Source organism: Hyla sarda, chromosome 5 (assembly GCF_029499605.1).
Source record: "Hyla sarda isolate aHylSar1 chromosome 5, aHylSar1.hap1, whole genome shotgun sequence".
Lineage (NCBI taxonomy): Eukaryota > Metazoa > Chordata > Amphibia > Anura > Hylidae > Hyla > Hyla sarda.
Genome location: NC_079193.1, coordinates 81,607,611 through 81,621,537, shown reverse-complemented (window position 1 = coordinate 81,621,537; position 13,927 = coordinate 81,607,611). Strand labels below are relative to the sequence as shown.

The 13,927-nt window shown below is 48.0% G+C and overlaps 1 protein-coding gene across 4 annotated transcripts in view; it reads right to left on the bottom strand.

Moving 5' to 3' along the window:
- STK31 (serine/threonine kinase 31) overlaps window positions 1-13,927 on the bottom strand; it is a 182,190-nt gene that overhangs the window by 27,117 nt on the left and 141,146 nt on the right. For all 4 annotated transcript variants that reach the window (XM_056519806.1, XM_056519807.1, XM_056519804.1 and 1 more), the window contains exon 21: window positions 13,142-13,291. In XM_056519806.1, coding sequence (XP_056375781.1) covers window positions 13,142-13,291 — 150 coding nt within the window. The remainder of the gene's footprint in view (window positions 1-13,141; window positions 13,292-13,927) is intronic.

The window sequence follows — 13,927 nt, the reverse complement described above, 5'->3', positions numbered from 1 at the left end:
AATAGTGCGAATAACCCAAGATGAGAAAACGCGAGCCGTCAACACCGCGGTTTCAACCGCCATGCCGTCAAATGCAGCAGCTGTGAATTGGGGTGGCAAAGAGGACCCTGAGACAGAAGGTCGAGGCGATCTGGCAGTCGGAAGGGAACGTCCGCCACGAGCCGCACTACGTCGGCATACCAAGAACGGCGGGGCCAATCCAGAGCCACTAGGATGGCCGATACGCCTTTTGCCTTGAGTTTCCTGAGCACTCGGGGAAGGAGGGGAATTGGCGGAAACAGGTACGGGAGAATGAACCGAGACCAGGGAATGACGAGGGCGAGACCAGGGAATGACGAGGATCTCTGGACTTTGCCACGAAGCTTGGAACCTCCCGGTTTAAGCGGGACGCAAAGAGGTCCACGTCCGGAATCGCCCAATGACGGCAAATGGACTCGAACACCTCCGGGTGAAGGGACCACTCCCCTGGATCGGGGGAGTAGCGACTTAGAAAGTCCGGAGAGTAGATAGAGAGGTAGGACCGCACCGCGGCCACACACAATGGCCAGGAGTGTGTTCACTGTGACAGGGGATGTCAATGGTATGGTGCGGGGTGGTGCAAAAAAAGCAGGAATAAACAATGTCCGCCTCCCAATTGTCCACCCCCGGAATGTGGATCGCTGATATGGAGGGAACCATGCTTTACGCCCAGGTCAAAATCTCGGACACCTCGGTCATGGTGGCACTGTCCGCCTCCCAATTGTCCACCCCCGGAATGTGGATCGCTGATATGGAGGGAACCATGCTTTCCGCCCAGGTCAAAATCTAGGACACCTCGGTCATGGTGGCACTGCTGCGAGTGCCCCCTTGGTGGCTGAGATACGCCACGGCGTTGGCGTTGTCCGACAATGCGAACCGGGCGACCCCGAAGAAGAGACTCCCAATGTCGAAGACAAAAGAATATCGCCCGGATCTCCAGGACAATGATAGGAAGCCAGGCTTCCCGAGGTGACCACCGGCCCTGGACCGTCCGGTCCAGGAGGACACCCCCCCGAACCGAGGAGGCTCGCATCCGTTGTTAGAACCAGCCAGTTCAACTGTAGAAACGAGCGGCCGCTCTGAAGGAGGGGAGAGTGTAGCCACCAAGAAGAGACTGGCGAGCCGAGGTGGGCAGACAAATCTGATGATCCAAGGACAGGGGGGGGATCTGTCCCACAGAGACAGAATAGCCCACTGAAGCAGACGGCAACGGAACTGTGCAAACAGAACCGCCGTTATGGCCGCCACCATCCTGCCCGGCACCGCCTGACAGCAGAGCACTCCGCTGTCCTGAGGGAGGAAGATTCGGGCACTCCTGGTATCGAACCGGAGGCCCAGAAAGACCAGAGACCAGGAGGGAGAAAGGTTGGATTTCTCCTCGTTGATCAGCCACCCGAAGCTGGTTAGGGTCAGCAGGGTGATGCGGAGACTCTCCTTGTTCTGGATCCGGGACGGGGCTTGATAAGCAGGTCGTCCAGGTAAGGAAGGACAGACAGGAAGGCAGTGGCCAGGCCGAAGGGCAGAGCCACAAATTGAAAGTGACCCTGCGGAACGGCAAAGCTGAGGAAACGTTGAGGAGGAAAAATCGGAATGTGTAGATACGCATCCCGAATGTCCACTAATGACCGGAATTCGCCCTGATCCATGGATGCCACGATCGACCGCATTGACTCCATACGGACGTGGCGAAGATGCCGGTTGAGGAGTTTCAGGTCCAAAATTGGACGGACTGAATCCTCCTTTTTGGGCACAATGAAGAGGTTTGAATAGAAACCCCTGAAACGGTCCTGAGGTGGAACGGGCACAATAACACCCTGTTGCAGCAGGGTTCGAATGGCAGTATAAAAACCTGCGGCCAGTGTAGGTGAACAAGGAGGCCGGGATCGGGAAAAAAAACGATCCCGGGGAAAAGAAGCGGACTCGATTCTGTAACCGTCGAAGATGACATCCCGAACCCAAGAGTCCTGGACTAGAGCCAACCAGACGTTCCGAAAAAGTAGTAAGCAACCGCCCACCCCATACAGAGTCCCAGGTGGGGGCGCCCCCTCAGGTCGAGGCAGGTGTGCGGGTTCCTGACTTAGCGAGAAATCGGTTGGAACGATTATCCTGCTTCCAGGAGGAGCGAAGTTTGAAGGACGGGCCCTGCCTACCTTGCGAGGGGCTTGATTTTTCCTGGCGCCCCTGACAAAGGGGACGAAAGGACCGAAAGGAGGTTGACTTACGAAAACCCCCACGAGCCGCAGTGCGGCGAGCCTTGTTCTGGGGAAGCAAAGAACTTTCACCTCCCGTAGCCTCAGAGATGAGGTCGTCTAGCCGTTTCCCAAAAAGGCGACTGCCAGAAAAGGCCATTGCCATCAGAGATTTCTTGGAAGCCGAATCGGCGTTCCAAGCTTTGAGCCACATGGAGCGACGAATGGCGACTAGATTGCCAGACGCGACAGCCGCAAAGCGAGCAGACTCCAACGAAACCTGGCATAAATATTCACCTGCGTCTGACACATGACGAGAAATCTCAGCCAGATCATCCGGGGAGGCCTCGGACAACAGACCTTGACGAAGCTGAGAAGCCCACACCGCTAAGGCCTTCGCAACCCAAGTGGAAGAGAAGGCCGGAAGCAGGGAGGATCCCACCGCTGCAAATGCGTATTTGGCTAAATTCTCGACCCGCTTGTCCGCGGGATCCTTAAAGAAGCGGCATCCGCCCATGGTAGAGAGGTGGATTTGGATAAACGGGAGACTGGGGGGTCCATAGATGGTGGAACGGTCAATTTAGCGATAAGGTCCTGAGGGAATGGACACAAAGTCTTTAACCGTTTAGTGCCTTGGAAGCGCTTCTCCGGAAGCTTCCAGGCGGTCTCCAGAAGCACATCAAACTCCTTATGAGGATGGAAAACCTAGGAGAACAAGGAGTACAGGCAAAGGAAACCTCAGGAGCAGGGTCCGAGGGGTCCTGAAGAGACATCGGTTAGTTCTCCATATACCGCACTCAGCAGTGGGGTATCGGAACTGCAGCCACAGGCATCTCAGCCGTGAGACGTGTGATAAATGGCCGAGGAAACCATGCAGACCACTGTCTGGCTTACTGGTATGGGTTCTGAAGAGACATCGGTCAGTTCTCCACATACCGCACACAGCAGTGGCTTATTGGAACTGCAGCCACAGGCATCTCAGCCGTGAGACGTGTGATAAATGGCCGAGGAAACCATGCAGACCACTGTCTGGCTTACTGGTATGAGTCAGTTCCACCTTTACCACACTCAGCAGAGGAGTATCGGAATGTAGTGACAATACATCAGTCGTGAGAGACCCCCGTCCGGCTTACCGGTATGGGTCCTCCTGCAGGTATGGGCGAGACATTCCATTGGACATCTCGCACAGTAGGGAGGTACCGGTGGGCCAGCTGCTAGATGAGTGACCCTAGGAACCCAGGACTGCAGGCATGAAAAGTAAACCAAAAATAAGGATTGGCCATAAGAAGGCCCAGAGTACCCCAAATTTTCAGAAAAGCTGCAGAATTATTATATTATTATTATTTTTTTGAATAACGGTGCATCATTACACCATTTGTCCAATGGGGACTTAAGTCCTGCAATCAATTCTCCTCAGAGGAGGAAAAAACAGATAGCGGGCAGCCTCGGAAGTGGCGGCGTCAAGGAGCAGTATGCCAGAAGCGTCTGCGAAACTGCATAGCCCCGAGGCTAATAGCCAGAACAGCAGCCCGAACAGGGGAAGCTCCCGCAGGGCCGCAGCTTCGAGAGGCCGGCGAGTAAAGAGCCGCCTCCCGAAAAGGTGAAGGGGCGGAGCTACACTCCGCCGGAAGGCCCCGCTAGGACATTGAAAATGAAAAGCAGCCTGGACAGGAGAAGCTCCCGCCGGGCTGCAGCTTCGGGAGGCCGGTGCGCGAAGCGGCGCCGCCTTCCGAACCGGTGGAGGGGGCGGAGCTAAGCTCCGCCGGAGGGCCCTCAAGAGTATTGAATCGAAAGCTGCCCGGACAGGAAAAGTTCCCGCCAGGCTGCGGCACCAAGATTTGGCGCTCACAGAGCGCGGGAAGGGGCGGAGCAACACTTGGCCGGAGGCCGAAACCGCGGCCTAAAGTATCGCGGGAAGGGGCGGAGCAACACTAGGCCGAAGGCCGAAGCCGCGGCCTAAAGTATCGGCCTAGTTCCCGGCCGAACAGACCTACAGTGAAGTCGGCAGCCGGCTCCCTCTGCGGGGACGGCTGCCGGGAAGCAGACGACCGCCCGCGGGGCGGAGCCACACTCGGTCGGGACCAGGCAAATTGCTGACAAAGCAGCGGTCTGGTCCTGGTCACACCATGCACCCTGACATGAAGTCCACAGCCGTCTCCCAGTGAGGACGGCTGCTGTAATCAGCGGAGACCGGTCCCGGACGAACACGCCGCCCCGACAAAAGAGCCGGAAGCCGCCTCCACTGCGGGAACGGATGCCGGATATTTAACTGGATGCCACAATGCCGCCCGGGGGGGCCTGCAGCTGACTCGCCATGTGTGAGGAGCTGCAACCCGCCGTAAACATACAGAGAACAGACCGTCCAAGGAAAGGTCCCCTCACTGTCCTTACCACACATCATAAGGCCCCCCCCCAATAAAGACTTGTCCCCCCTTGGGGTATCCTTAGATAGAGAGGAGAGAGGGGTAAGGGGTGCAGGGAAAACTTACCTGTACATGGAGGTATACTTACCTCCTGAGAAGGTCTGTCCCCAACAGTCTTCGCCAGACTAAGCCTGCTGCATCATGCCAGGCTTCTTTAAGCGGGGCGAGCAGAGGCAATAGGTGACCCGGACCCAAGGTACAACCTGGTGCTGGCCGGTGGCGAGGAAGGGTTAACAGACCTTACAGTATGGAACCGTGCCCTTCAGTCGCATGTGGGGAAACAGGTAGCGCCATGCTCCTGTCGCCCCTACCTAGAAAAAATAAAAAAAGAAGAAAAAGTCTAAACACTAACTCTAAAAAATAATAAAAAGACCAGGCCTGGAGCAATCCAGGCCCGTGTTTCCTCCTATGACACTAAGCTAAAACTGAGTGTCTCTAAGGCAGTAGGTGGGGTATACCCTGCCGGGAGGGGCCAAGTTATTTTTTGTATGCCTAGTGTCAGCCTCCTAGTGGCAGCAAGATATACCCACGGTTCCTGTGTCCCCCAATGGAGCTGAATGAGAAACAGAGCTTTTTTTAACCTCTTAAGGACCAAGGACGTACTGGTACGTCCTGAGTCCTTTCCCTTTCTATAACGCGGGGCCACGACGGCCGGGACCCGTGGCTAATAGCGCGCGGCAGTGATCGCGGTGCCGCGCACTATTAACCCTTTAGACGCGGCGTTCAAAGTGGGACGCTGCGTCTAAAGTGAAACTATGCCGGTTTGCTCAGGGAGCTGTTCGGGATCGCCGCGGCGTCCCGAACAGCTGTTAGACACGAGGAGGGTCTCCTACCTTGCCTCCTGGTGTCCGATCGCTGAATAACTGCTCAGTGCCTGAGATCCAGGCATGAGCAGTCAAGCGGCATAACCATCGATCACTGGTTTCCTATGAGAAACCAGTGATCAATGTAAAAGATCAGTGTGTGCAGTGTTATAGGTCCTTATGGGAGCTATAACACTGCAAAAAAAAAAAGGGAAAAAAAAAAGTGAATAAAGATCATTTAAAAGTTTGAATCACCCCCCTTTTCCCATAAAAAAAAATAAGTGTAAATAAAAATAAACATGTGGTATCGCCGCGTGCGGAAATGTCTGAATTATAAAAATATATAATTAATTAAACCGCACGATCAATGGCGTACGCGCAAAAAAATTCCAAAGTCCAACATTGTGCATTTTTGGTCACTTTTTATATCATGAAAAAATGAATAAAAAGTGATCAACAAGTCCGAGCAATACAAAAATTATCACGGCGCAAAAAATGAGCCCTCATACCGACCCATACGCGGTAAAAAAAAAAAAGTTATAGGGGTCAGAAGATGACAATTTTAAACTTATTAATTTTCCTGCATGTAGTTATGATTTTTTCCAGAAGTACGACAAAATCAAACCGATATAAGTAGGGTATATAATAATATACCTACAGAATAAAGATAAAGTGTCATTTTTACCGAGAAAATTTACTGCGTAGAAACAGAAGCCCCCAAAAGTTACAAAATGGCTTTTTTTTTAAATTTTGTCTCACAATTATTTTTTTTTTCCGTTTTGCCCTAGATTTTTGGGTAAAATGACTGATGTCATTACAAAGTAGAATTGGTGGCACAAAAAATACGCCATCATATGGATTTTTAGGTGCAAAATTGAAAGAGTTATGATTTTTTTAAGGTAAAGGAAAAAACGAATAGTGCAAAAACGGAAAAACCCCTGGTCCTTAAGGGGTTAAGGGTGGGACGAGTGTTAGGAGTAGTTAGGGAACATACAGTGGGGATCAAAAGTTTGGGCACCCCAGGTAAAAATTTGTATTAAGGTGCATAAAGAAGCCAAGGAAAGATGGAAAGTCTCCAAAAGGCATCAAATTACAGATTAGACATTCTTATAATATGTCAACAAAAGTTAGATTTTATTTCCATCATTTACACTTTCAAAATAACAGAAAACAAAAAAAATGGCGTTTGCTAAAGTTTGGGCACCCTGCAGAATTTATAGCATGCACTGCCCCCTTTGCAAAGCTGAGATCTGCCAGTGTCATGGATTGTTCTCAATCATCATCTGGGAATACCAGGCGATGTCAATCTCAAAGGTTTTAAATTGCCAGACTCATCTGACCTTGCCCCAACAATCAGCACCATGGGTTCTTCTAAGCAGTTGTCTAGAAATCTGAAACTGAAAATAGTTGGCACTCACAAAGCTGGAGAAGGCTATAAGAAGATAGCAAAACGTTTCCTCTGTTTGGAATGTAGTTAAGAAATGGCAGTCATCAGGAACAGTGGAAGTTAAAGCAAGATCTGGAAGACCAAGAAAAATCTGAAAGATCAGCTTGCAGGATTGTGAGAAAAACAATTCAAAACCCACGTTTGACTGCACAATCCCTCCAGAAAGATCTGGCAGACACTGGAGTTGTGGTACACTATTCCACTATAAAGAGATATTTGTACAAATATGGTCTTCATGGAAGAGTCATCAGAAGAAAACCTCTTCTACGTCCTCACCACAAAAATCAGCGTTTGAACTTTGCAAATGAACATATAGACAAGCCTGATGCATTTGGAAACAAGTTCTGTGGACCAATGAGGTTGAAATTGAACTTTTTGGCCGGAATGAGCAAAGGTACGTTTGGAGAAGAAGGGGAACAGAATTTAATGAAAAGAACCTCTGTCCTACTGTTAAGCAAGGGGTGGATCAATCATGCTTTGCATTGAAGCCAGTGGCACAAGGAACATCTCACGAGTAGAAGGAAAAATGGATTCAATAAAATTTCAGCACATTTTGGATGCTAACTTGATGCCATCTGTGAAAAAGCTGACGTTAAAGAGAGGATGGCTTCTACAAATGGATCCACGGAGGATTACATCAAGAGGCGTAAACTGAAAGTTTGCCATGGCCTTCACAATCTCCTGACCTCAACATAATTGAAAAGCTATGGATAGACCTTAAAAGAGCAGTGCGTGACAGACAGCCGAGAAATCTCAAAGAACTGGAAGACTTTTGTAAGGAAGAATGGGCAAAGATACCTCAAACAAGAATTGAAAGACTCTTGGCTGGCTACAAAAAGCGTTTACAAGCTATGATACTTGCCAAAGGGGGCAGTACAAGATATTAGCTCTGCAGGGTGCCCAAACTTTTTCAGACGCCATTTTTTTTTTTCTGTTATTTTGAAAGTGTAAATGATGGAAATAAAATCTAACTTTTGTTGACATATTATAAGAATGTCTAATCTGTAGTTTGATGCCTTTAGGAGATTTTTTCAGCTTTCCTTGGCTTCTTTATGCACAATAATACATACATTTTTACCTGGGGTGGCCAAACTTTTGATCCCCACTGTAGCCTGAGTTAGTTTAGAAAAGTTTATTTGGTGACCATTACACTTTAATCAGTGTTATCGGTGCTCCATTGCTCGAGCCTGCCATGGCTGACCGGAGCATCAGAGCATCAGTCGGACAGCGAGGAGACAGGTAAGGGCCCCCTCAGCTGATCGGGACACCGTGGTATCGCCACGGTGGTCCCGATCAGCCGGGAACCTTTTTTTTCCCCCCTTCAATTTTAGACGCAGCCATCAACTTTGATCGCGACGTCTAAGGTGTTAATGCCAGGCATCCCTGCAATTGGTGATGCCCGGTATTAGCCACAGGTCCTGGTAGGTGATAGGGACCACCCACCTATGACCCGTGCTCAGCTCCTGAGCGTGTGTCACAGACAGAGAGCAGGGCGTACATGTACGCCCTTCTTTCTTAAGGACACATGGCCTTTTCATTTTCTGCGCTTTTTTCCTCCTCTAATAGTCATAACGCTTGCAATTTTCCACCTACAGATCCAGACAAGGACTTGTTTTATGTGCCATCAATTGTACTTTGTAATTATATCAATAATTTTACCACCAAAAGGTAAGGGCCCTCCTGCTGTCCTCTCAGCTGTTTGGGACCCCACAATTTCACCACAGGTGTCCCGATCAGCCGTTATTTTATTTTTTCTTACATTTTATACCCTGCGATCAACTTTGATCTCGGCGTCTAAAGAGTTAATGGTGGACATCACCCTGAATGGTGATGTCCAGCATTATTCACATGTCCCGGCTCTTGATACCAACCGGAAGCATCCTGATATGAACATCATAGGACGGGAATGGGCACAGGGCGTAAATTTATGCCCTGCGTCCTTAAGGTTTTGAAGGGTATTCCAGGGAACTGAACTTATCAGACACTTATCCCCTATCACAGGATACAAGGTAAGTGTCTAATTGCAGGGGGTTAGATGAGCAAGGGACAGCCCACTCAGCCAATCACCGTTTGAGGCAGGACATTGCTGCAGACAGCGATCGGCTGAGCAGGGCATCGCTTGCTCTCCTTCAGAAACGTGGGAGCCAGAGCGTGCTGCGATCAGACACTTATCGACTGACCTGTGGATAGGGGATAAGTGTCTGATCAATTCAGTTCCCTGGAGTATTCCTTTAACCTCTTAAGGACGCAGGGCGTATGGATACGCCCTGCATTCCGAGTCCTTAAGGACGCAGGGCGTATCCATACGCCCGTGGGAATTCCGGTCCCCACCGCTAGCCGGTTGGGGACCAGAGCCGGATGCCTGCTGAAATCGTTCAGCAGGCATCCCGGCATATCGCCCAGGGGGGTCACTATGCCCCCCCATGTCGGCGATCGCCGCAGATCGCTGGACAATTCAGTCCAGCGATCTGCGTCGATTCCGGGTCAATCGGGTCTCCAGTGACCCGGTGACCCGGAATTACTGGCTGTTGCTTGACGGCCCCGATCAACCATAGCCATCAGGGGTGAGGTGGCACGATCGCCCTGATTCGTCGGCCGGATTACCGGCCGACCAATCAGGGCGCCTGCTGCGGGTGTCACTCCCGCACCCGCTCCGCCCCTCTTCCGGAGGGCGTGAGCGGGTGCGGGAAGACGACCCCGGGTGCTGGGGACCCCGATCCCCGGCGTCCATGTTGGGATCGGGGCCCCAGGAGCGACGGCGGCGGCGAGGGACTTTCCTGCGATGAAGCAGCAGCAGGAGGTGAGTTACAGCCTCCTGCTGTTGCTTAGCAACAGCTCCCAGCATGCAAAAAGGGCATGCTGGGAGCTGTAGTTATGCAACAGCAGGAGGCAGACCACCACAACTCCCAGCATTCCCTTATGGGCATGCTGGGACTTATGGTTTTGCAACAGCTGGAGGCACATTTTTTCTATGGAAAAGTGTACCTTCAGCTGTTGTATAACTACAACTCCCAGCTTGCACAAACAGCTAAAGTGCATGCTGAGAGTTGTAGTGGTGCATCTGCTGGTTGCATAACTACAACTCCCAGCATGCCCGTTGGCTGTCGGTGACTGCTGAGAGTTGTAGTTTTGCAACAGCTGAAGGCAAACTGGTTGTGAAACTTAGAGTTTTTTTTTTTTACCTAACTCAGTGTTTCACGACCGGTGTGCCTCCAGCTGTTGCAAACTACAACTCCCAGCAGTCACCTTACACCATGCACCGTACATGCTGGGAGTTGTAGTTTTGCAACAGCTGGAGGCACACTGGTTTTGAAACACTGAGTAAGGTCACAAACTCCGTGATACATAACCAGTGTGCCTACAGCTGTTGCAAAACTAAAACTCTCAGCATGTACAGTCTGTCAGCGCATGCTGGGAGTTGTAGTTTTGTAACAGCTGGATGTCCCCCCCAATGTGAATGTACAGGGTACACTCACATGGGCGGAGGCTTACAGTAAGTATCGGGCTGCAAGTTTGAGCTGCAGCAAATTTTCTGCAACAGCTCAAACTGCCAGCGAGAAACTACTGTGAACCCCCGCCCGTGCGACTGTACCCTAAAAACACTACACTACACTACCACAAAAAATAAAATAAAAAGTAAAAAACACTACATATACACATACCCCTACACAGCCCCCCTTCCCCTCCCCAATAAAAATGAAAAACATCTGGTACGCCACGGTTTCCAAAACGGAGCCTCCAGCTGTTGCAAAACAACAACTCCCAGTATTGTCGGACAGCCGTTGAACCCCTACACAGCCCCCCTCCCCTCCCCAATAAAAATGAAAAACGTCTGGTACGCCACGGTTTCCAAAACGGAGCCTCCAGCTGTTGCAAAACAACAACTCCCAGTATTGTCGGACAGCCGTTGACTGTCCAGGCATGCTGGAAGTTTTACAACAGCTGGAGGCACCCTGTTTGGGAATCACTGGCGTAGAATACCCCTATGTCCACCCCTATGCAATCCCTAATTTAGGGATGGCGCTCTCACTTTGGAGCCCTGTCGTATTTCAAGGCAACAGTTAAGGGTCACATATGGGGTATCGCCGTACTCGGGAGAAATTGGGCTTCACATTTTGGGGGGTATTTTCTGCTTTTACCCTTTTTAAAAATGTAAAGTTTTTGGGAAAAGAAGCATTTTAGGTAAAAATTATTATAATTTTTTTTTACATATGCAATAGTCGTGAAACGCCTGTGGGGTATTAAGGTTCACTTAACCCCTTGTTACATTCCCCGAGGGCTCTAGTTTCCAAAATGGTATGCCATGTGGGTTTTTTTTGCGGTCCTGGCACCATAGGGGCTTCCTAAATGCGGCATGCCCCCAGAGCAAAATTTGCTTTCAAAAAGCCAAATGTGACTCCTTCTCTTCTGAGACCTGTAGTGCGCCAACAGAGCACTTTTCACCCCCATATGGGGTGTTTTCTGAATCGGGAGAAATTGGGCTTCAAATTTTGGGGGGGTATTTTCTGCTTTAACCCTTTGTATAAATGTAATTTTTTTGGGAAACCAAGCATTTTAGGTACATTTTTTTATTTTTTTTTACATATGCAAAAGTCGTGAAACACCTGTAGGGTATTAAGGTTCACTTTACCCCTTGTTACGTTCCCCGAGGGGTCTAGTTTCCAAAATGGTATGCCATGTGTTTTTTTTTTTGCTGTCCTGGCACCATAGGGGCTTCCTAAATGCGGCATGCCCCCAGAGCAAAATTTCCTTCAAAAAAGCCAAATGTGACTCCTTCTCTTCTGAGACCTGTAGTGCGCCAGCAGAGCACTTTTCACCCCCATATGGGGTGTTTTCTGAATCGGGAGAAATTGGGCTTCAAATTTTGGGGGGTATTTTCTGCTATTACCCTTTTTAAAAATGTAAAACTTTAGGGAAACCAAGCATTTTAGGTAAAAATTTTTTTTTTTTTTTTACATATGCAAAAGTCGTGAAACACCTGTAGGGTATTAAGGTTCACTTTACCCCTTGTTACGTTCCCCGAGGGGTCTAGTTTCCAAAATGGTATGCCATGTGGGGTTTTTTGCTGTTCTGGCACCATAGGGGCTTCCTAAAGGTGACATGCCCCCCAAAAACCATTTGACGCTCCCCTTCCCTTCTGAGCCCTCTACTGCGCCCGCCGAACACTTTACATAGACATATGAGGTATGTGCTTACTCGAGAGAAATTGGGTTTCAAATACAAGTAAAAATTTTCTCCTTTTTACCCCTTGCAAAAATTTAAAAATTGGGTCTACAAGAACATGCGAGTGTAAAAAATGAAGATTGTGAATTTTCTCCTTCACTTTGCTGCCATTCCTGTGAAACCCGTAAAGGGTTAAAACGCTTACTGAATGTCATTTTGAATACTTTCGGGGGTGCAGTTTTTATAATGGGGTCATTTATGGGGTATTTCTAATATGAAGACCCTTCAAATCCACTTCAAACCTGAACTGGTCCCTGAAAAAAAGCGAGTTTCAAAATTTTGTGAAAAATTGGAAAATTGCTGCGGAACTTTGAAGCCCTCTGGTGTCTTCCAAAAGTAAAAACTCATCAATTTTATGATGCAAATATAAAGTAGACATATTGTATATGTGAATAAAAAAAAAAATTATTTGGAATATCCATTTTCCTTACAAGCAGAGAGCTTCAAAGTTAGAAAAATGCTAAATTTTCACATTTTTCATCAAATTTTGGGATTTTTCACCAAGAAAGGATGCAAGTTACCAAAAAATTTTACCACTAAGTTAAAGTAGAATATGTCACGAAAAAACTATCTCGGAATCAGAATGATAACTCAAAGCATTCCAGAGTTATTAATGTTTAAAGTGACAGTGGTCAGATTTGCAAAAAATGGCCGAGTCCTTAAGGTGAAAAAGGGCTCAGTCCTTAAGGGGTTAATATATGTATGGAAAAAAATTTGAAAAAAACTTTCCAAAGAAAGGTCTTAAATCACGTCGCAGGTACAAAAGTTTCAAATACAATAGCCTCTTAACTTCAACATTGTCTATAATTTGTTACAAAGAAAACCTTTGGACTGTACAGGATGTGATACTGGTAAATTAAACTGACAATCATCCTGACTACAAACGATGATCAGAATGAGAAGCAATGATGTTAACAAAGAGCAAAGAGGTGACATATGATCATCCCTGTGTTTCATCACTCTTTCAAATACATAGGTGGTAAAGTAAAACAATCACTGTACTTGTCAGCACTACAGTAACTTTGAACTTTTACTTACTGCGTCTCTTGTGAAGTCAAAATCTCCAACAATGCCTCTCACACGGTTCACAGCAAATACATTGTTTTCATGTAGAGAGCCAACAATCAGATTGGAGGCATGCAGTGTATGTAAGCCGTGTGCCACCCCTCTCATCACTTTCATAGCCTCCTGCAGAGCAAGATGTATGTACATGTCAACTTAAACATCAACTAAAACATAAAACATGTATAACACAACAGTGCAGTCACAATTTATGGAATAAAAAAAAACTAAGAAAGTTCATAAATTATTATACAAGTTATTTCTACCCATAAGTATAAACACATACACTGCACCTACACATACTGTACAACGATGTACTGAAAAATCAACAATACTGCCTGGGTAATATAGTGTAGGTGGCAGATCCTTTAAGACCTGTAAGTTGCGAGATGTGGCCTTTACGAACCAGTTCATAAAGCACATCCCAAACAAGCTACAGCCAAAAATTGGAGGCAAATATAACATCTATCTCTTTCCCAAATGAACTCTTTCATGTACCTTAAAGTGTACCTGTCATTTACAAAAACCTTTTATCTAATGTATACATAAACATATAAATATTAGGAATATACATTAGTTAAAAAAATGTGTATATTTATGGGTGAAAAAAGGTTTGTCTTGTCCCTGCAGTCATTGCCTGTATGTTTCTGTGCAGAGACAAAACACAGGAAGCGCGAGCAGGACAAGCAAGGCTCTGTGCACTGTGAATAAGCATCTGCCACCTCCCATTAAAGGCACAAACATCGTGGCTGTCCTGCATCT